We start from the raw sequence: 22,443 nt of genomic DNA, 5'->3' as shown, positions 1-22,443 counted from the left end.
TCGTAGAGACTTATGGGAGGTGTCAATGAACTCAGTACAGACTACCACTTCCATTAGTCTTAACTACACCCCCATGCTTAAAACCCGAAATGGCATCTGGTCATTGTTGCATAAAAGTAAAAAGTATTAACATCACTAACACTTCACAAAAGCATGTAGAATGTATATTATCATCAATACGTTAGTTTAGCAATAGGTTAAAAGTGCCATTAGATAGATTTAACTTTTCGATTTGGTGAAGTCTATAGTCGCGAGGGCGACCATTTTGAAAATTTTGAACTGTGGGAATTGTAGTCTTTTGCAGCCATTTTGTAGATGTCATGCATAGCTGTCGAACAGCGGTGGAATTTTTCATCCTGGAAGATTATATGGGGTTCAAGGTTCAGAGCTCTGTATGACTTATTTCAATAACTGTTATTATTCGGGATAATAAGCCACAAAAGGTAATGTTTTTGACACATTTTTAAACGCAGTTAGTTTCTCTTCCCTATTGTTAACATGTAGGAACAATTAGATCTGAAATTAGTTTCAAAACGGTTGCACTGTGGGGAAAATTAAAAAGTACAGTAGATTACAGTAGATTTCATTATCTGTTATAATGCATGTCTGGTGATACTAAATCCAAATTGAACTCGGGCATTTGAAAGATAATATATGTATATATATATATATATATATATATATATATATATATATATATATATATATATATATATATAAATGTGCGAATTGGCTATAATGAGGTAATTTATAAGCATCATATTCTATAATAATATTTCAAATTGCATTGGTCCGGATGGGAGAATTCAGTACTGTATTTACAGAACCGTCGGTTTAATCATCTTCCCTTTATTAATTTTTTTTACACATGATCTCAAGAGGGTACTGAACGAGATCAGTGGCAGTTTTTAATGTTTGGTCATTATTAGCATGTTGTTATTCACTGTCAAAGATGCAAAGAAAAATCATAAGTCATATTCTCCTTTGTTTCATCACAATTTAAGCAAGCCTAGTAATAGACACAATATTTCTGACACTGTGAATACATTCCCTGAGGTCCATAGATGTCCCTAGATATCAAGAATATGCAAATGAGCCTTGTAGAAGTGGAGCAATATTCCATTTACCTAGGTATATATTTTAGACAAAAATATTCCACGGGTGGATAGTGTGATAGCGTAATAGTGTGTACTAGTGTGATAGTGTTTAATAGTGTGTAATAGTGTCATAGTGTAATCATGTGTAATAGTGCATAATAGTGTAAACCTTGCCTAACATGGAGGCTACTAGAGAGGAATTGTGTGTTCAGGAAGGACCAGTATAGGAACCAAGTCTTGGTATTCTCCTTAATATTCATGACTGGATGAGTGTGTTTACATAATTGTATAATGGGAAGCAAATTCCATCTTCAAAATATATTGAAATACTTTAGAGGGTAAATAAAATCTCCCCAGCTGTTCTGATGAATGCACCTATTTAAACTCTAAAATAAAGCTCTATAATATAAGAATTATTATTATTATAATTATTACTACTTCACAGCAACTAAACTTGTCCCATTAGTGTAATCTTGATAACACATGGAGAGAGTTAATTCTCAAGTACTGTTTTTTTTCTTCTACAACCATGGGAATATATTTACATTCTGTTATTCTCATTATATCCATAATGGCAGAAAATGTACAATAACAACAATAGTAATAATAATAATAATAATAATAATAATAATAATAATAATAATAATAATAATAATAATAATAATAATAATAATAATAATAATAATAATAATAATAATAATAATAATAATAATAATAACAGCAATAATGATGATGATGATGATGATGATGATGATTGATGATGATGATGATGATGATGATGATAAAATGTTTGTACATAAGAGAACAAAAAAATAACTGAGAGACACAATGTCGAGGACATGTAAACGAACATACACTACCTTGATCCCGCTCTGTGTGGTACCGAGGGTTACCAAAGCTGATCTCTGTCCGCAGAAATCTATCCGTTGGTTCCCGCGGTAACAAAGATGAAAAAGAGAGAGAGAGAGAGAGAGAGAGAGAGAAAGACATCAGTTTTAGATTTCATACGACGGGAAATTAACACCTGCATGAGGTTATTATGGTTGATCAAACCCATCAATACGGTGGTAGAAATGATGACAAAAAAAAAAGAAAAACAACAAAAAACACTATTCCATTATATGAGGTCCTGGTGGCAACTCCCTGAATCGATAGCCTCAGGCTCCAGGCAGGTGTGGTGTGGGCAGTTTAAATAATTAAGTACATGGAGAGAGACAGAGAGAGAGAGAGAGACAGAACTCAAAGTGCAGGGGTCGTCATCATAACCCAGGGAAGGAAGCTGGCGTCAGGTTACCCCGTTAAAAGCAAGTAATTGGAGCAAGTAATTTGCCAGTTTGGGTCCTCGAAAATGGCCTGAGAGTGCCAAGGAGACACGCCAGCTCGGTGCATATAGGCCCTCTGAGGACGTAACGGTGACGGCAAACATTAGACGTTTAAAGCACCGGCATGGTAGGGACAACTGGTAATGGAAGGCGTGACACGTTGACCTTGAATGACAGGGGAGTTGCGTAGTTGCGTAGTATAGGGTTAAAATCGATCGCGTTCAACAGGTTCGAACCAGCCGGTCGCAATTGTTTGCGATAGGTGAAGGACTTCTGTTAAAGGGAAGTCCTGTATTGAGGAAAATTTTGACGTCTGAAATGTTGTTTAGATGCTCGGAAAATTGTAGGCCACTACCTGTCATTTGGCCAGGGTTTGAAGTCTTCAGGTCTTACAAACCTAAGCTGTTCAGGTGATCCCTTGATGATGTCACAATGGAATGAATTACAGTAGCTTTGATTCATCAATTAGCTGTGCTCTTTGAAGCCAGGAACACTGCTTAATGTACTGCCCAGTTTCTAATTGTTTTATTACCCTCGAGTGTCGCCAGGCAGGGAAGGAAATAATCAATTGAATGTGATGTGTGTGCTACGCCCACCGACAGTGGGTCAACACGAGGGAAGAAGAAACAGGTGCTCGGAAATAAACAAGTAAAATTAGATTGACTATGACTATTTACTTTTTATTTTATAAATTTTTTACAAAATACTTAACAAACATATATTTGGGTTATTCGGATCCCCATTAGCCATTGCCACAGGCATAGGCTACTATTACTGGGGTCCACAATGTTCCACAGATTCAAGAAGTCGTATAAAATACATAATATGTCGCCATTAAAGGAAAATACCACCGTTACTGGATTTTCTATCCATCTCCAGTAGTTAACAATGACTTGATTTTCTGAAAGACTTTAATTTTTTCTTTCATCTGTTTATTTGCATTTTTCCTTTAACAAATGGGTGCTGTATAAAATAGTTTAGATAGAGTATTACAAAAACTTACAAAATGTACTAACATCACACACACACACACACACACACACACACACACACACACACACACACACACACACACACACACACACACACACACACACACACACACACACACACACACACACACACACACACACACACACACACACACACACACACACACACACACACACACACACACACACACACACACACACATTACAGTTGGGTAGGTGTGTTGGACCCAGGTGCAGTGCAGAACGGATAGACGAGAGGCAGGTGTATCACGTCTCATGGCTTCTCATATCATTGTTATGCCGATGATACTCAACTCTTCCTCTCCTTTCCTCCCTCAGATATCCACGTCTCTGAGCGGATCTCGGCCTGTCTGTCCGACATCTCCGCCTGGATGACGACCAACCACCTCAAACTGAACCTAAGCAAAACAGAATTGCTCCACCTGCCGGCCAAATCCTCCCCCCTGACTGACCTCTCCATCACAGTCGAGAATGCAGCTGTGACCGCGTCCCTGACCGCCAAGAACTTGGTGTTGTCCTCGACGACCAGTTGAACTTCTCTGCTCACATCGCAGCGACAACCAGAACCTGCAGATTCCTCCTGAGCAACGTCAGAAGGATCCGCCCCTTCCTGACAAAAGAAGCCACCCAACTCCTCGTCCAATCAACAGTCATCTCCCGCCTCGACTACTGCAACGCACTGCTAGCTGGCCTCCCGGCCACTGCCACCAAGCCTCTTCAACTCATTCAAAACGCAGCGGCCCGCCTGATCTCAAACCTACCGAAGTCGGCCCATGTCACCCCACTTCTTAGGGACCTGCACTGGCTCCCCATTGCTGCACGTATCCGCTTCAAGGCCCTCGACCTAGCATACCGTGCGGCAAAGGGAACCGCTCCCGCCTACCTCCGGTCAATGGTCTCTAACTACACACCCTCAAGACCCCTACGCTCTGCATCTTCTGGCCGCATCAGACCTACTCCTATCCAAGCTCCGGGAGGGTCATCAAAGAGAAGCCGCCTATTCTCAGTCCTTGCCCCACAATGGTGGAATGAACTACCCACCCCAGTTATGACAGCCGAATCCCGTCCAATCTTTCGCTGTCGACTAAAGACTCACTTCTTCAACCATTATCTGAAATAATAATAAAAAAAAATAAAAAAATCGAACCCTAACTAACCTTACTGTCATGCACTTGTCCTAATAAACTAACCTACACTCAGGGGTGTAAAGTACTTGAGTAATTGTACTTCGTTACAATACTTAAGTACTGTTTTTGGGGATTTGTACTTTACTCGAGTATTATTAGGTTTGTATACTTGTACTTTTACTCAATTACATTTCAGAGAGAAAAAACATACTTTTTACTCCTTACATTTAAAATACAGAACTACAAAGTACAAAGTACAAATCTCGCAGGTCCAACCATTTTAATTAGTATATTTGTTTATCTGGCCGAACTAACATTAACATTATTAATCCTGCGGCCGCCCTTTATTTAAAAACAGCCAATCAAATCCCCATCAATGGAAAATTAACCCGCCCATACCCATGCTGATTGGTACTTGTGCAAGACTAGAAAGCGGGGATCTTTGATTAAAAAAAAGTTTTTACTTTTACTTTTTAGTACTTAAGTACATTTAAAAGTAGAAACTTTTTTACTTTTACTCAAGTGTGTTTTTAGCCAGATACTCTGACTTTTACTTGAGTACGATTTTGAGACTGTACCCATACTTTCATTTAAGTATAATTTCTGGGTACTTTTTACACCCCTGCCTACACTGTAGCACGCAACACTTTGATGAATATTGTTACTCAGCTGATAGAGTTGTACCCTTCCTGATGACCTGTCGTACAGAACTTGTAAGTCGCTTTGGATAAAAGCGTCAGCTAAATGACTAAATGTAAATGTAAATGTGTTGATTCTCAAACAAAAGGTTACTTATTTATTGTTTGAAATATCAAAAGGCATACACGCCGACAACGACGCACAAACAAAATGGGAGAATACTCTTGTCTCCAAAACAGGGAAAGTAAAGGGAAGAAAACACTGTCTCCAAAACACGTTATCACACAAAGAAATAAACTGAACTGTATGGCAAAATGGGGAAAGTAAAGGGAAGAAAACACTGTCTCCAAAACACCTTATCACACAAAGAAATAAACTGAACTGTATGGCAAAATGGGGAAAGCAAAGGGGAGAAAACACTGTCTCATGAAAAGGTATACAAACGATAATGCAAGGCACGGTAAATACAATCAACGACGAACTAACTTATCCTCCATGGCAGGAGCGATAAGCGTTTACTCACAACGGTGTTCTCACGGGTAGGTTCAGTGATCGACTGACAATCTAAACAGTAACCAGGAAGAGCATATAAAGCCAACCTAACTAGACACACCAGGTACCAATGAATGCAATCAGGGCAGATAGACAGGTTAATTACCATCAGATAATGCTAGGGGTTTTGCACCCTAAGGAGAGCAAAACCCCAAATGTCACACACACACACACACGCACGCACGCACGCACGCACGCACGCACGCACGCACGCACGCACACACACACACACACACACACACACACACACACACACACACTTACATAGAAACAATAAAACATGGATAATGCATTACCATTAGTAATAGTACAAAGCTGCTTTACAAAGTGAGTATTATATATTATTATATCATATTAGGTATAAGCTAGTTGTTGTAGCTAGAATTATTTATTGCCTAGCCTCTCTATAATCCACGTGGTCTTAAATGGGGGAAGTACATCACCACAACATTGCACGATCAAGCTAAAGCCACGATGCAGTTATTCAAACTCAATTCTCTTGACGACTCTTGACTTCTGAAGTGTAGATTCAAGAGTCAAGATTCAAGAGGTTTATTCATCACATACATACCAGGGCATACAGTGCATTGCGGTTGGCCATGCCTGCTTCGATTGTGAAAGAATACAATAGTAAATAAAAAAATAAGTAGAAGATGATAAGGTAGACATAAAATAGACATGATAAAATAGACATGTAATAAATCTTATGTACACTACTACTATACAATATACAGTGTTCCTCTATGTCCCTATGCTACTTGCTAGTACTAACTATACTATACAATAATCACAAGAAGTTATTTCCTTGAAGTTACCTTCTTTTTGTTCCCCTTCCTTTAAAGTGTCCTTCTTATGTGTTTAAAGTGACCTGTGGTGCGTTTGTGTGTGAGCGAGTGCAGAATGTGTGTTGTGTGTGTGTGTATGTGTGTGTGTGTGCTCATGTGTGCTAGTGTGCGGAGAGATCAGTGTTCATTGTTCTGATGGCCTGGGGGGGAAGAAGCTGAGCCTTAAGGCGCTCCCATAGTCCAGCAGACTGTACACAGAGCAGACTCCGCGGACGTCCGCGCGGACTCTTGAGCTTTGATCTCAGCGGACAGCAGACCCACAGGTGCGACGCTCCTATTTTCTGAGGCGCGGACATCCGCGCCGCTGACTTGGTGTCACACAAAACGCTGCTCGGCGTTTTGGTTGACATCGAACTGCATTAAATGTGACGCCGCGCGAGCGATTGGTGGCGCGAGGAGAGAGATGAGCCCGTGAAGCGCTCTCTCTCTCTCTCTCTCTCTCTCTCTCTCTCTCTCTCTCTCTCTCGCTCTCTCTCTCTCTCGCTCTCTCTCTCTCGCTCTCTCTCTCGCTCTCTCTCTCGCTCTCGCTCTCTCTCTCGCTCTCCCGCTGATAATGTTCCCTCTGATCTGCCAGTACAGTAGAACAGACAGAATTGTGGGAAATGTAGTAAAACTGGTGCGAGAAATGTAGGAAATAGACCGCGGACGTCCGCTGAGATCTGCTCGACTATGAAAGCTCAAAGAGCCGCGCGGACATCCGCGGAGTCTGCTCTGTGTACAGTCTGCTGGACTATGGGAGCGCCTTTAGTCTCTCTGTTCTTGCTGCATGTATGCAGAGGCGCTTGCCTGACCGCAGCAGCTTGAACATGCTGTTGTTGGGGTGGTGAGGGTCTTTCATTATTCTGCAGGCTCTGGATTTGCACCTCCTGTTATATAAGTAGCATGGGTAGTGCAATACCCATAGTACTCTCTGCTGAGCGCACCACTACTCTCTGTAGGGCCTTCCTGTCCTGGGCCATGCTGTACGCTGTGTGTATCGCTGTCAATTGGGACTTACTAAAAACAGACAAATACACCTGCTCAAATGGTGATTATTAGGGATGCTCGATATTGGCTTTTTTACCGATACCGATATACCGATATTGTCCAACTCTTAATTTCCGATACCGATATCAACCGATATCAACCGATACCGATATATGCAGGGTTTCCCCCCCCAATTTTTTTTATAATTTCAGGTAATTAACATTACATATATCTCTTGTTGTGGAATTAACACAACATTATGCATACTTTTGACAATAAATTAAATCAGAATTTGTTCTTACTTGCTTGCCTGGGTAAATAAAGGTTATAGAAATGTAAAAAAAAAAAATTGTTTTGAAAACCGATACCGATATTTTCCGATATCACATTTTAATGCCGATATCGGCCGATAATATCGGTAGGCCGATAATATCGGACATCCCTAGTGATTATGTATATAAGATACCAGGCTAACACACAATGAGATGAGGCATAATATTAAACTTTTTTTTTTTTTTTACAGCATTCTTTCCTGTCAACCTACCTTGGTGGTTTTGATCTTGTTCCCTGTGGCGCAGCTCCATCCCTTCAGATCAGGGAGAACTTTACACTCCTCCCCGTCCAGGCACGGGTGCATCTGGCACCACCACTTCTGTTCCACTATAGAGGCTGGCAAGGGAACACATGAGCATCAGAGCAAACTCACGAGAAACATCTCATATAGCATGAGAGACGGTGGCTATCATTTATGAGAAACAGCCCATAGTGCAAGAAACATTTCATGGCTGAGAGACGATAGCTAAAATCCATGAGAAATGTCTCATAGTTGAGAGATGATAGCTAAAATCCATGAGAAATGTCTCATAGTTGAGAGATGATAGCTAAAATCCATGAGAAATGTCTCATACAGAGTCAGTTTGAGTAAAATTTACTCAGTTTGAGTCAAATTTACTCTGCAAAATGTACTGTGTAGCTGAGAGACAATAGCAAAAATCCATGAGAAATGTCTCATAGCTGAGAGACGATAGCTAAAATCCATAAGAAATGTCTCATAGTTGAGAGGCAAGAGATGGGTGCATTGGAGTGTGCGCCCATGTAGATAGAACCTCTATCTAACCATGTAGATAGAACCTATATCTACATGGTTGCACACTCCAATGGACCTATCTCAAACCCTGCCCTCTTCTGTTGATCCTCCAATCACAACTGTTTCTTTCTGCAATAGTTGCGATTGGAGGATCAAGAAAAGAGGGGAGGTCTGAGATAGGTCAATTTAATAGCACACAGGGCGACATATACAGACAGTACGCCACAACCTGTGTATTGGTAAAAGAGACAGAGGATAGAGTATTTCCCAATTTCTTTTGAAAACATTGTTAAAATATGACATTTCCTATAGAGCACATTATCTACTATTTCACATTGGCATCCTCCTCTGTGGAGTGGCCCGGTGTTACCGGTAATGAGGGAAGGGGTCATCTTGAACAGAGCACTTCAGCAGAATAGAGCAGCAGGCGGGTGAATCTCCGCATGAGGGAATTAATTTGTATCACACACAGGCATGGTTAGTGTAGCAATGTAAAAAAAGAAATACAAAAAAAGATATATAAAAAAAGAAATAAAGGGTTTTGAGCCAATGGGAATGAGAGGGTGGTTGTGTAACAATGGCTATTAAAAAGCCACAAGGGCTTCTCTCATCAAATAAAAGGCGGGATATTGATTACCAAACAAAAGAAAAAGTGTATGGGCTATATTTCACTTGAATAGCAGTTAACGACACTTTGAAAAGGAGATTGTCTCACGTAGAGATTAGAGCCAAATGCAGTCCCCCCCTCGGTTGTAAAAAGAAAGAATAATTAAAAGGTTAAGTGCTGGTCATTTCTTCTGAGATCACACCGCCGCTGCCACTGCTTTAAAACCCGGGCCATTGGCACCTGGCTCTAATTTGCCCGACGAATGTCAATACTAAAATGTCAGGGAATAGGTCAACTGTGATTGTGGGTCCAGATTTTAGGTTGAGGACTCCTGCGTTTGTGAGACAAAATTGAAGCGGTTATTTTCTGCCGAGTCGGTGGTCTCTGGGACATTAGCATGTTAAGTGATGTTCTGGGTCATTGACTTTGGAGCTTGCTGTGGCTACAACACTCTTACAGCACATACATGCTAAAAAACATTCAAGATCCTCTTTGGAAAAAGCATGGTTTTTGAAAGCTGGTACATTGCATCAGGGGTGTAAAGTACTTGAGTAATTGTTCTTCGTTACAATACTTAAGTACTGTTTTGGGGGATTTGTACTTTACTCAAGTATTATTAGGTTTGTATACTTGTACTTTTACTCAATTACATTTCAGAGAGAAAAAAAACATAATTTTGACTCCTTACATTTAAAATGCAGACCTACAAAGTACAAAGTACTTTCAATCCGGCTTCAGAACTCAACACAGCACAGAGACCGCCCTCATCAAAATCACCAACGACCTCCTCCTTGCAGCTGACTCTGGCCACATTAGCATCCTCATCCTCCTGGACCTTTCTGCAGCATTCGACACAGTCTCCCACTCCATCCTCCTCAACCGCCTATCCAACAACCTCGGCATCACTGGCTCAGCACTCTCCTGGTTTCAATCCTACCTCACCACCCAGACACAGTTTATCACCATCGGCGACTCCAGTTCCACCCCGGCCCCAGTCAACCAAGGCGTCCCCCAAGGCTCCGTACTTGGCCCAATCCTATTCACCATTTACATGCTCCCCCTCGGTCAGATCATCCGCCGCCATGGCCTCAGCTTCCACTCCTATGCCGACGACACTCAACTCTACCTCTCCACCAAACCATCCACCCATCTCCCCCACACTCCCTTATCAACTGCCTTCACGAAATAAAAACCTGGATGTCATCTAATCTCCTCAAACTCAACAACAATAAAACCGAGCTCATGGTTGTGGCACCCAAGGCTCTGCTCCGGAAGGTTGGGGATCTCACCCTCAACATTGACGGCTGCTCCATCTCCCCATCCCCTAAGGTCCGCAACCTGGGCGTTATCCTGGACTCCACCCTTTCCTATCAATCCCATGTCAATTCCCTCACCAAATCCGCCTTCTTTCACCTCAGAAACATTTCCAGACTCCGACCATCACTTTCCGACACCACAGCTGAGACCCTCATCCACGCCTTCGTCACCTCTCGCCTGGACTACTGCAACGGGGTCCTGTCCGGGGTCCCAAGCAAAACCCTGGACAGGCTCCAGTATGTTCAAAATTCAGCTGCCAGGGTTCTAACCCGCACCAAACCCTGGCAGCACATCACCCCCATCCTCATCCACCTCCACTGGCTCCCTATCAAATCCCACATCACCTACAAAACCCTCCTGCTCACCTACAAATCCCTTCACGCCCTGGCACCTCAGTACCGCACTGACCTCCTCCACCCCTACACTCAGTCACGGTCCCTGCGATCCACGGACACTGGTCAGCTCTCCATCCCCCGAACCAGACTACGGACGTTCGGGGACAGAGCTTTCAGCGTGGCAGCTCCCACCCTCTGAAACTCCCTCCCCGCAGAACTCCGCACCGCCCCAACTCTGGACTCATTTAAAAAACTGCTCAAAACCCACCTCTTCAACTTGGCCTTCAACCCCTAACTTTCTCACTCTATATATGTATATGTTGTGTCTGTCCACTATGTTGTTAATTTGTCATCTCCCCCCCCCCCCCCCCCCCTATGTAAAGCGACCTTGGGTCCTCTGAAAGGCGCTATATAAAACGAAGTTATTATTATTATTATTAAAGTACAAAGTACAAATCTCGCAGGTCCAACCATTTTAATTAATTCGTATTATTTGTTTCTCTTGCCGAACTAACATTACTAATCCTGCGGCCGCACTTTATTTAAAAACAGCCAATCAAATCCCCATCAATGGAAAATTAACCCGCCCATACCCATGCTGATTGGTCCTTGTGTGAGTGTATGCTTGGTTTCATTACAGCCTTGCCTAAACACCAGCTGATGATTTCACTAATTGGCTCACCTCTTCAACTAACTCACCTGGTGTAATGTGAAGTTAAAATTCAAACTTGGCCCACGATGGAATGAGTTTGAGACCCCTGGTCTACCCCTTGCAATAAAAAAAGGTTTTTACTTTAACTTTTTAGTACTTAAGTACATTTAAAAGTTGAAACTTGTTTTACTTTGACTCAAGTGTGTTTTTAGCCAGATACTCTGACTTTTACTTGAGTACGATTTTGAGACGGTACCCATACTTTCACTTAAGTATAATTTCTGGGTACTTTTTACACCCCTGCAGCACATACATGCTAAAAAAACATTAAAGAGCCTCTTAGGAAAAAGCATGGTTTTTGAAAGCTGGTACATTGCATGCACATAATAAAAGGTATTTTGTGCTGGTAATATATTTCAAAAGCTTCAATATGGTCTCAAAAGCAGCAGTGCAGCGATAAAACCTGACGTACTGCTGGACATACACCCCCCAATAAACGAATAAGAGAAGTGTTCTATATGAGAGCTGTGTGTTCCTGACAGCTGGGACGCGTACCTCGGGTTCAAGGTTCTCAGCGTAAGGAAATCAACGTGCGCCTACACTGTAAAAAAAAAAGTTTATTCACAGGAAATTCACTGTATTATTTTAAACATTACTTTTGTTTTTCTAAAATAAATAAATAAATGAATGAATAAATGCCATAAAAATACAGTAAATGACATTTTATCAAAATATGAATCATTAAATAAAGGTTGTAATCTGTGAATGTATTTGATTTTACTGTAATTTGACAGTAAGTATTTGGCAACCGTTGCTGCCAGACGTTTACCGTTTTTTACAGTCTTCTTTTTTACAGTGTAGTTTCACACTCGTGTTGTAGTAGCACCTTCACCGCCTGCCTAGAAATATACTATTTGATGAAAAACAGGAAGTCCTCATGTATACGTCTGATCTGGCAGTCCTTTTAATGATCAACGTTTCTTAGGATTTCAGCGCTGATTGGAGCCTTCAGTTTCACTGACACTAATATGAAAGAAGAAGGGCTTCAAGAGTGAATCTATTTCCAGAGGACACATTACGCCAGCATGAACCCTGAGAAATGGACCCGGCGTATTAACTCATCTATACCTGGTCATCCCAGGTATTTATCAAGTATGAAGAAGAAGAAAGTAAAATGTTTAGGAAGTTTACAGATCCTACTTAAAATTGTAATCAGTAAGGTAATCCACTAGATTACATAATCTGATTACTTTCAGTTCCATTTGGCTTACTTTGCATCCAAAATCCATGTAAAACAAAATTATAATAGTGTGGTGTTATCATTATGTTCAACCAATCATTACTTTTAAAATGTGTTTTTGTTCATGATCTCACAATCAAAATTCTTCCATACAATTTGATATAGTACCCGATCTGTAATCAGATTACAGTGCTTTTTCGGTAACCATAACAGATTACAGCTACCTTTCAAATAAAGTAATAAATAAAACATTCTGTAGAGTTGATTGATTGATTAAATCATTTTACAAGCAGGATTCAATCATTTTACAAATACATTTTACAGGCAGGCTATTTAGCATGCCGAAAACAAACAGTCAGTATAAACAAAAGGCGTTGGAGGTGCATACCCAGAAAGCCCAAAGGAAAGGGCTTATGAATTGGGTCCCCCATGGTCATCAAAAACAAAAACATAAGAGGAGTTGAAAAAGAAGTCTGAACAATATTGTTACAAATAACACATTAATCACCAGCCACTCGACAGCTGTGGTTCTAGCTAAGCACTTTGTAGTAGAGGTGTAGACTTGAGTCACATGACTTGGACTCGATTTGATGACTTGCAACTCGACTTAACCCCAATGACACATTTTGAAATGGCTTTACATTTGTAAAGAACGCATTAGGACATGATCAGGACTCGAAAAAACCCAAAGTTTCAGACTTGTGACTTGCTTGAGACTTACCAGTCTTGACTTGGGACTTGACTTGGGAATTGCCCGTCTTAGGGCGGCTAAGTGGCGCAGTGGGCAAGGCGCTCGCCACTAACGCAGGAGATGCTGGGTTCGAGCCCAGCTCTCGGCGTTGCTACCAGCTTGGCTGGTCGTTCATACTAACACAATTGGCAGTGTTAGGGGTGGGAAAGCTGGTGGGTTGGGGATTGGACGTTGTGGACAGTGACTCCTACAGGTCGGTTGGTGCGCCTGTACAGCAGAATCAGGAAGCATCGGGGGCAGCGTGAGCCTCCCACGCGTTACTCCTCGCCACTGAGAGATCGCGCTGTTCAGGTGAAAAGATGCGACAGCTGCCTCCTCGTGTACCGGAGGGGACACGTGATGCAAGGCTTGGTCCTCACTGCAGCCGACCAGTGGGAGGTAGCAACGTTCGAGACAGGGGAGGGGAGAATTGAAGGGAGAATTGGCGAGGCAAAATTGGGATGGGAGAAAAATAGAAAATAAGGAGAAAAAGTGGATAAAAAAAAGGAATTGCCCGTCTTGACTCGGCACATGACTCTGGACTTGAGTGTAAAGACTTGGGACTTACTTGGGACTTGCAAAACAACAACTTGGTCCCACCTCTGCCTAACATCCAACTCCACTCATAACATCCTAAAAGGTAGTGCACTTGGACTAAGGACTTGCTGATTATCTCAGCAAAAACAACCCCCTGAAAATGTGGAAGAGACCATCAGCAAAAACGTTTAAAAGATTCAGTCGGAACCTTACCATCTACACAGGAAGGAGCCGCTCTGGTTGTGCCGGCCACTTGCCCAGGAAAGCAGGAACATTTCACAGTTTGTGAGCGTTCCTCAATTTTGTTCTTGTTGCAGCACCGATGTAACGCCACGACCTCGCAGGTACCCGTTCTGACATGGTGCGCTGTTAGAAAATAAGCAAAGGGAATAATAATTAGCCAAATTCATTCAAGCTCAATAATACATTTTAATAATACATTGTATTAGAAAAAAGGGACCCTTCGGTGTTGTTTTCTTTTTCCATATGTTGGAGATGTGTGTGTGCGGGGGGCGTCCTGAGGTTGGGGGATCTTGGGGGGGGGGGGGGGGGGGGGTTGTGTTGGGGCAGTGTGTGGGGGGGTCTTGTGGGTGTTTATGTATATGTGAAGTTTGTAAAAAAAAATTAAGTGCAAATAAACAGATTTATACTTTTATTTTTTTATTAGGAAACTAGTAGAAATGCAAACAAAAGAACAGGTGGAAAATATGGAAAATATGCTTGGCGTTTAGCCCAAGTTTCAGACTTCCTACAATAAGAGGTTTCTACGTTCCTTTGAGGTGCTGCTGCTACTGTATGCAGCATTTGGGGCTAATTTCCACGTCACGCTTCATTGTCTGAATTATTTAGGGCTCTTTGCTGCTCTGTGCTCTTTTAATTGCATGTGACATTTTCATGAGGTGTGCTTCCGCATAGCCAGTTATTGCTTGTGTGGCAGACAACAAGTGTGGCGTGTGTGTGTGTGTGTGTGTGTGTGTGTGTGTGTGTGTGTGTGTGTGTGTGTGTGTGCGTGCGTGCGTGCGTGCGTGCGTGCGTGCGTGCGTGCGTGCGTGCGTGCGTGCGTGCGTGCGTGCGTGCGTGCGTGTGTGTGTGTTCGACTAACGTCCAACTGTGTTTATTGTAGAATAACAAGTAAGATGAGTTAATTACTTTGTTGTGCTGTATTTGCATGTATTATCGTGGCAGAATTCACAGTTGTTATTTAAAAGAAGTGTTTGTACTTGATTAAATCAAAGCAGTGTGTTCAGGTAGATGGAAAGAGCTGAATCCATGTTACCAGCCACTACTGTACCAAACCACCACAGAGGGAAACAGGGATGGAAACAGCCCTATTTCACAGACGTAGAATTGGATTCATAGTTTTATAGAGATGTTCAATGTTTGAGGATTGTGATATAAGGGATTACACTTAGGGATGTCCGATATTATTGGCCTACCGATATTATCGGCCGATATCGCCATTAAAATGTGATATCGGAAAATATCGGTATCGGTTTTCACTTTTTTCTTTTTTTTTACATTTCTATAACCTTTATTTACCCAGGCAAGCAAGTAAGAACAAATTCTGATTTAATTTATTGTCAAAAGTATGCATAATGTTGTGTTAATTCCACAACAAGAGATATGTATGGTTAATTACCTGAAATTATTCAGTTTTTTGGGGGGGAGGGAACCCTCCATATATCGGTATCGTTGATATCGGTTGATATCGGTATCGGAAATTAAGAGTTGGACAATATAGCCAATATCAAGCATCCCTAGATTTCACACTTGCGTCCTTGTTTGAACATTGATCTACTGTACACTGCATATTGATCTACTGTACACTGGATAAAGGAAGATAACAATAATGATATTTTAGTTAGTTACCTTTTCACTGTACCTTTAGTATGTACACAATGTGATGCTTTTGAGTGAAGAAGCGTGCACAGTACAGTCACTGTTATATCAGAATGTGTTGCCAGATAAATTTACATACTGTATGCAACTGATAACAGCTGTCATAGGCTACAATATGTGTGGGCATGACAGATATAGGAGATGACGTGACGTCACACTTGAAAAGGGTGTACCAATCCCTCGCATCTGCACTCCTACATCACAATAACAAGAGGTATTCGCCAGAAGGTTGCGGGGAGGCTGACTCATACTCTGCCCCAAAAAAACAAGAAAGAAAAATGAAAGACAAATGCATTTCTGCCCGACCGTGCCGCTCAGATCACACACACACACACACACACACACACACACACACACACACACACACACACACACACACACACACACACACACACACACACACACACTCTCTAGCGGAGTTCTTAGTGGTAGGGTGGTTCTATGCTGCCCCCACTAACATACACAGGAATGTATTTGACTTTGGAATGAGTCCAGTATTGGTTCCCCCCAGACCAGTTCTGAACCTTTTTGATGTGTGGCAGGGAAACACACATCTCTCTTTCTCTCTCTTTCTAACACACAGACACACATGCACAAACACACTACCCCTCTCTCACTCACTCTCTCTCTCTCTCTACACATTACCTTTAACTTGTACACATATATGCACACACACATAGCCTTCTCATAAGTATACATCATTATCCCAGTTATCTCTGTACATCATATCTATAATTCATATGATGTACGTGCTCCACTTAGTTTAGTCTTCTCTCCTGTATAAATGCTTTGTTAGCTCGCCATTGTTTAGAGATCTAGGCTGGTTGTAACATGTCATTCCATCAGTAAAATCTGTCCTTAATCAAAGACTCTGTTGTCCATCTCTACCTGAATAATCTGATCAAGTTATTCCACATCAATGTGTGACACCAAAACAGAGGAATGGCTTTCTGCGAGTCCCGACATGGTCGAGCAGAGACAGAATGGTTCAGTTGTGACATCAAATAATCATTATTGTTTCCCCCTTTTCAGGCTATTTCACTTGATTAATAATTTCATCTCTTTGTTGAAGGGAAGCAACAGTTGTGATGGGAGGATAGAGAAAAGAGGGCAGGGCTTGAGATAGGGCACACAAAAAAAGCATATTTACCTAACGTTTTTTTTTCACATCAATTCACACATCAAATGCCAAAACAAACACGCACCTTTGACTCAGTATTGTGTTTTTGAAATTCGCAGTGAGTTGTTTAAACTTCAGAAGTAATTTTTAGACATGGTCCCCAAAAGTGAACGAGGAGCCTGACACCGGAGGTGGAATGGTGGTGTTGACAGCGGACAACGGGGACAGCAGTGGTCGCTATTACATAGAGGTAGAACTGCTGGAACTAGAAACGTTCCACGAAAGTGAAATATCCCTTTAAGCCTGCCGAATTCCTGAATGGAAAGTAGCCTTAGTCCTATGGTGGATGTGTAGATGTAACTATTGTGAATTTTTTTACTCATCTGCTCAGTCCTGCTTGTATTATTGTTGTCCTGGATTTACATAATCACCATCTTCCCAGCCATGGCATTTTGCATTCTCCAAATCAGACTGTATGTAGCCTATGCCAGTCGTACATTTACATTTAGTCATTTAGCTTTTATCCAAATTGTGTACAACAGGGCAGCAGGAGGGGTTCACCGCTGGCAGCTAAGGGTAAGAGGTATTGTTCATACCGGTGGAACTAATGATTGATAGTATTAAACTGGAGAGGGTATTTGAGAATACATTTCTGGGTGTGATAATAGACCACAAACTCAACTGGAAACCTCATATCAAATATGTCAGGACTAAATTGGCACGGAGTGTTGGTGTTCTATGCAAGATAAAACACATTCTAAACCAAAAAACACTGTATACACTGTACTGTACACTCTTCCTACCATATATGAGCTACTGTGCGGAGGTGTGGGGTAATACCTACAAAAGCACTCTACAGCCAATATGCACCATGCAAAAAAAAAAGCAATAAGAATAATCAACAATGTAGGATATTATGAACACACCAATAACTTATTTATAAAGCTACAAGCATTGCAATTTATGGACCTAGTGGATTACAAAACTGCCCTCATTGTATACAAAGCCAGATATAAACTGTCTAGTTAAGGCATTAACTTGGTTAATCTAAATGTTAGGTATTGTCACACCAGGATCAGTTGGTATGATGAAACACATGTTATTATATGTTTGATTGAAATGTTGTGTCTTACTAATAATAACTAATTCCTTGGTCAATAGAAGTCTCTGTGATACTTTCTGAATATGATGTTCCCAAAATGTTTGGGAACATCAAATGGGCAGGGTTATAATAGAAGAAAGACAGTGTAAACAATATAATTAACTCTGAATATAATAATGAGGAAAAAGAAACAGGATACACAACAAGGTGCATGAGATGAACGCGAAATAACATAACGTTATGTTATATAACGTTACAATGTACAGTTTCTGACAGCTGGCTGTGTTGTCACGCGAAATAACGTTATACGCTAATCTGGTAGTACATTTCTTTTTATCTTCTTGATATGATAAAACATTACGCTTGCCTTTTGCCGCGTGACGAGTTAAACCAATCAGAGAGGGGCTTCGCTCAACCAATCAGAGAGGGGTCTGCAGAAATGGGCTCAACCAATCAGAGAGGGGTCTGCAGAAATGCGGCTACGGAAAGTATAGACGCGGTAAGTGCGCAGCGACCAGGAAGGGGATTGGGAATTGGCATAACGACTGGGAGAAAATCGGAGGAAAAAGGAGGGGGAAAAAGATCAATAAAAAAAAATAAAAAAAGAGGGAGAGGGAATCTTAAACAACCAATGGTAAACAAACACGCTGAAAAGCATGTGCATATCGGTGTGTGGAGTGAAGTTGTGGAATAATTTACCCGAATACATCAAACAGAGTAAACATGTGGCACAATTAAAAAAGCAGCTAAAAAAATACACATTGGAAAAATACAGAAATGAGTATTGAGGATAAACAAAGTTATGTTATATTGTGTATGTAGTGCTGTACTATATTCACTGCTGTCAAGTGAATCAAGTTTTTTTCTTTTCTTGTAATCTTTTAATATAAGTAAAAGTATATTCTATATTGTAATACACTAAATTATGTTATATCTAGTAAAATGTATGGAAGAACAAATATAAATGTAAGGGGGTAGGGATCAATAAGCTTAGCTTCCCTCTACTCCTTTTTTGGACATGTCTGCTAACCAAACACATTGCTCTTGACCTTTTGTTTATAATTCTTTCTTTTTTTCTTTTTTTCATGTTTTTCTTTTAATGTTTTTTTTATTTGTTGCTATGATTGTTTGGTTCGACGGAACAAGATATCGTGAGTTGTTTGGAGAAATATGGAGAATAACATGTCCAAAAAAAAACTTTTTCATTCATTCATTCATTCATTCATTCATTCATTCATTCATTCATTCATTCATTCATTCATATGACAGTATTGAACTTCATTGCATAGTAGTATAGACATAATTAGCATAGTAGTTAGTGTAGTATGGGCATACTAGTACATAGTAGATAGATAGTAGTATATACATAGTAGCAAAGTACATACTGTATTAGTAAACAGAGATGCCTATTGAGGTGCTAGATCCTAATGTGAAACACTGTGATTTACCTTACCTTGCTACCTCTCTATCTTTTTTATGCTCGCTTATGCCTGTATTTTTTCTTTTTTTTTTTTACTGCTGTGAAGCACTTTCAACTGCAATTTCTGTATGAAAAAAATAAAGTTTATTATTATTATGTTTATTATTAGTAAAAGACACTAAGACACTTTTTTTTATCAGATATTGATTGAAGAAGTGTTTTTAGTTGGCGGTGGATCATTGGGTGGGTCCTGACTGTGGTGGTTTCAGCTGTCCTGACTGTGGTGGGAAGTTCGTTCAACCACCTGGAGCCAGGACAGAGAATAGCCTGCTTCGTTTCAATAACCCCCCCCCCCCCCAAGGAGCCCAAATAGGAGTGGGTCTCAGGAGGCCAGAAGATGCAGAGCGTAGGGGTCTTGAGGGCGTGTAGTTAGAGACCATTAGACTGGAGGTAGGAGGGAGCTGTTCCCCCTGCTTGCACAGTATGCCAGTTGCCAGGTCAAGGACCTTGAAGTGGATTTGTGCAGCAACAGAAAGCCAGTGCAGCTCTCATAGAGTCAAGAAGTTCATGGCAGCACGGTGGAGCAGCGGTTCAGGTCATGGGTTCTAACCCTTCTGGGGGGGGGGGGGGGCAATGTTCTCCCTGTGTTTGCATGAGTTTCCTTTTTTTGTATCTACTTTTTTCTCCAATTTTCTATTTTTCTCCCATCCCAATTTCGTATCGTCCAATTCTACCCTCCCCTGTCTCGAACGCTGTTAGGCCATGCCTCCCACAAGCCGGCTGCAATGTGGACGAAGTCTTACATCACGTGTCCCCTCCGGTACTCGAGGAAGCAGCCATTGCATCTTTTCACCTGCACAGCGCGATCTCTCAGCGGCGGGGGTCTGCGTGGGAGGGACACGCCGCCCCCGTCGCTTCCTGATTCTGCTGCGCAGGCGCACCAACCGACCTGTAGGAGTCGCTGTCCACAACGTCCGATCCCCACCCATCAGCTTTCCCACCCCTAACACTGCCAATTGTGTTAGTATGAACGACCAGCCAAGCTGATAGCAATGCGGAGAGCTGGGCTAGAACCTAGCATCTCCTGCATTGGTGGCGAGCGCCTTGCCTACTACACCACCTAGCCGCCTGCATGAGTTTCCTCTGGGTACTCTGGGTTCCTCCCACACAATAAAAGACATGCGTGCTGGGCTAAATACAGAATATACACTGGGCTCTCATTTATCAATGGTGCGTACGCACAGATATGTGCGTAACCCGTGCGTACGATAATTTCTAAGCAAAGTGTGGGACGTGTGCTTGACTTTGTGAGTATATTTACGCACAGCTCCGACCGTGCGTACCTGCCGCCCGGTGGTAGAATATGAATATTGCAACGCGGAAATAAGCTTCCATGCATTAGTTTTAACACTGACGTGTTCTGTATGATCCCTCGTAATTCATTATAGTTCATTGTAAAATAGCGACAGTAGTGTAATTATTGTCAAACCCTATAAATATAGCATTTGGAATAGGTCTTTCTTTCCGAATGAATGCAGCATGGTTTATATATAGGGTTATCGGAATACTGGGGTGCACTGACTGCGCTCGCGGGGAACTGTTTTCAGAGATAGCAGATAGGAATGAATGAATGAATGAGGGGCAGTCTAATTGCAGAGAGAACCTAATATTAACTAGAGTCCGCTATACCCGAGACACCTCCTTCATTTGTACCGCAATTTGAGACCGAAATTGGAGCGTGGAACAAAACGCACAAATGCCATCCCCATGCACATTAATTCAAGTCCTCTCCACCCTTGGGTCTTTGGCCACCGGCACGGTCCATCGTGATATTGGAGATGGATCGAGCAATAGACTGTTACTGTACCACCCATGTAGCTGTCAAAGCTCCATCACAAATGCAGTTATGTGAATAGAAAGGGATTCCACTCAGTGATGCGCATTTGCCTGATACATGTCGTTGCTGCATGCCGAGAGGAAGGCAATGCTGCATGTTTTCAATTCATTAAATAAAACGGATACTTTTTGCAAGGGTTTACTGACTGTCATACAAATAATCAACCAACTACATACTGTAACTTTTCAGTGCACGTTTTTATTTACATTGTGACAACAGCCTTGTGAGCTCCCGCACAGACATGATGGAATTCAAGTTCAAGTTTGTATTGATCACATATAGGCAGGCTACACATGGCGTAGGCTACATGGCAGTGAGATTCATTGTTCTTATATGCTCTCGTCAGTGTGCGATCCATAGCATGGTCTTTGGGTGAGCCAGCCAAATAATATTTTTTGCGCCGCGGGGGGGGGGGGGGGGGGGGGGTGCGCGCGCGACGCGCGGTGCGCCTCTCAGGGAGGAGTCAGACTGTTGGAGGATACTGTGATCGCGGACGTTAATGTAGCCTATGTATGTATGTGACAAATAAACCTCTTGAATCCTGTCACATATTCAATCAGTTTCAGTAACTACAGAACACATAATACTAGACAACTCACTTGTTGAGGTCCGGCCGTCTGGACGGTCTGGGCTTCCACAGCACATTCCATGATAAAAAAAAAAGTATCCATTTAATTAGATGATAGATCATCATCCAACACTGTCTACAGTATCTAATCCTATCCTGTGTTCTGATACGAGTCCGACCGCAAGCGCCGGCACGGTCACCGGGCGTTGTAATACTAATAATAGTCGCAGCAGGCTGCAGCGCCTCCGCGCTCCGAATGGTAATTGCAAGAATAGCATGCATGTTGCCATATTACGTGTGAATTAGTGCGCAAATCATTAATCATACATCCAAAATAGCATACGTTTATTATTATACACGATGATGATACA

At 41.8% G+C, this 22,443-nt stretch overlaps 1 protein-coding gene across 1 annotated transcript in view; it reads right to left on the bottom strand.

The window, feature by feature from the left end:
* Positions 1-1,986: 1,986 nt before the first annotated feature.
* Positions 1,987-22,443, bottom strand: part of LOC311241904 (chemokine-like protein TAFA-2) — a gene marked incomplete at both ends in the record, with an annotated part of 62,256 nt that continues 41,799 nt past the window's right edge. The window contains 3 exons of the mRNA XM_084330849.1: positions 1,987-2,016; positions 8,106-8,230; positions 14,280-14,432. Coding sequence (XP_084186975.1) covers positions 1,987-2,016; positions 8,106-8,230; positions 14,280-14,432 — 308 coding nt within the window. The remainder of the gene's footprint in view (positions 2,017-8,105; positions 8,231-14,279; positions 14,433-22,443) is intronic.

This window comes from Notolepis coatsorum (assembly GCF_963971535.1).
Source record: "Notolepis coatsorum genome assembly, chromosome: 15".
NCBI classification, from domain to species: domain Eukaryota; kingdom Metazoa; phylum Chordata; class Actinopteri; order Aulopiformes; family Paralepididae; genus Notolepis; species Notolepis coatsorum.
This window is presented reverse-complemented; position numbering and strand designations above follow the sequence as displayed.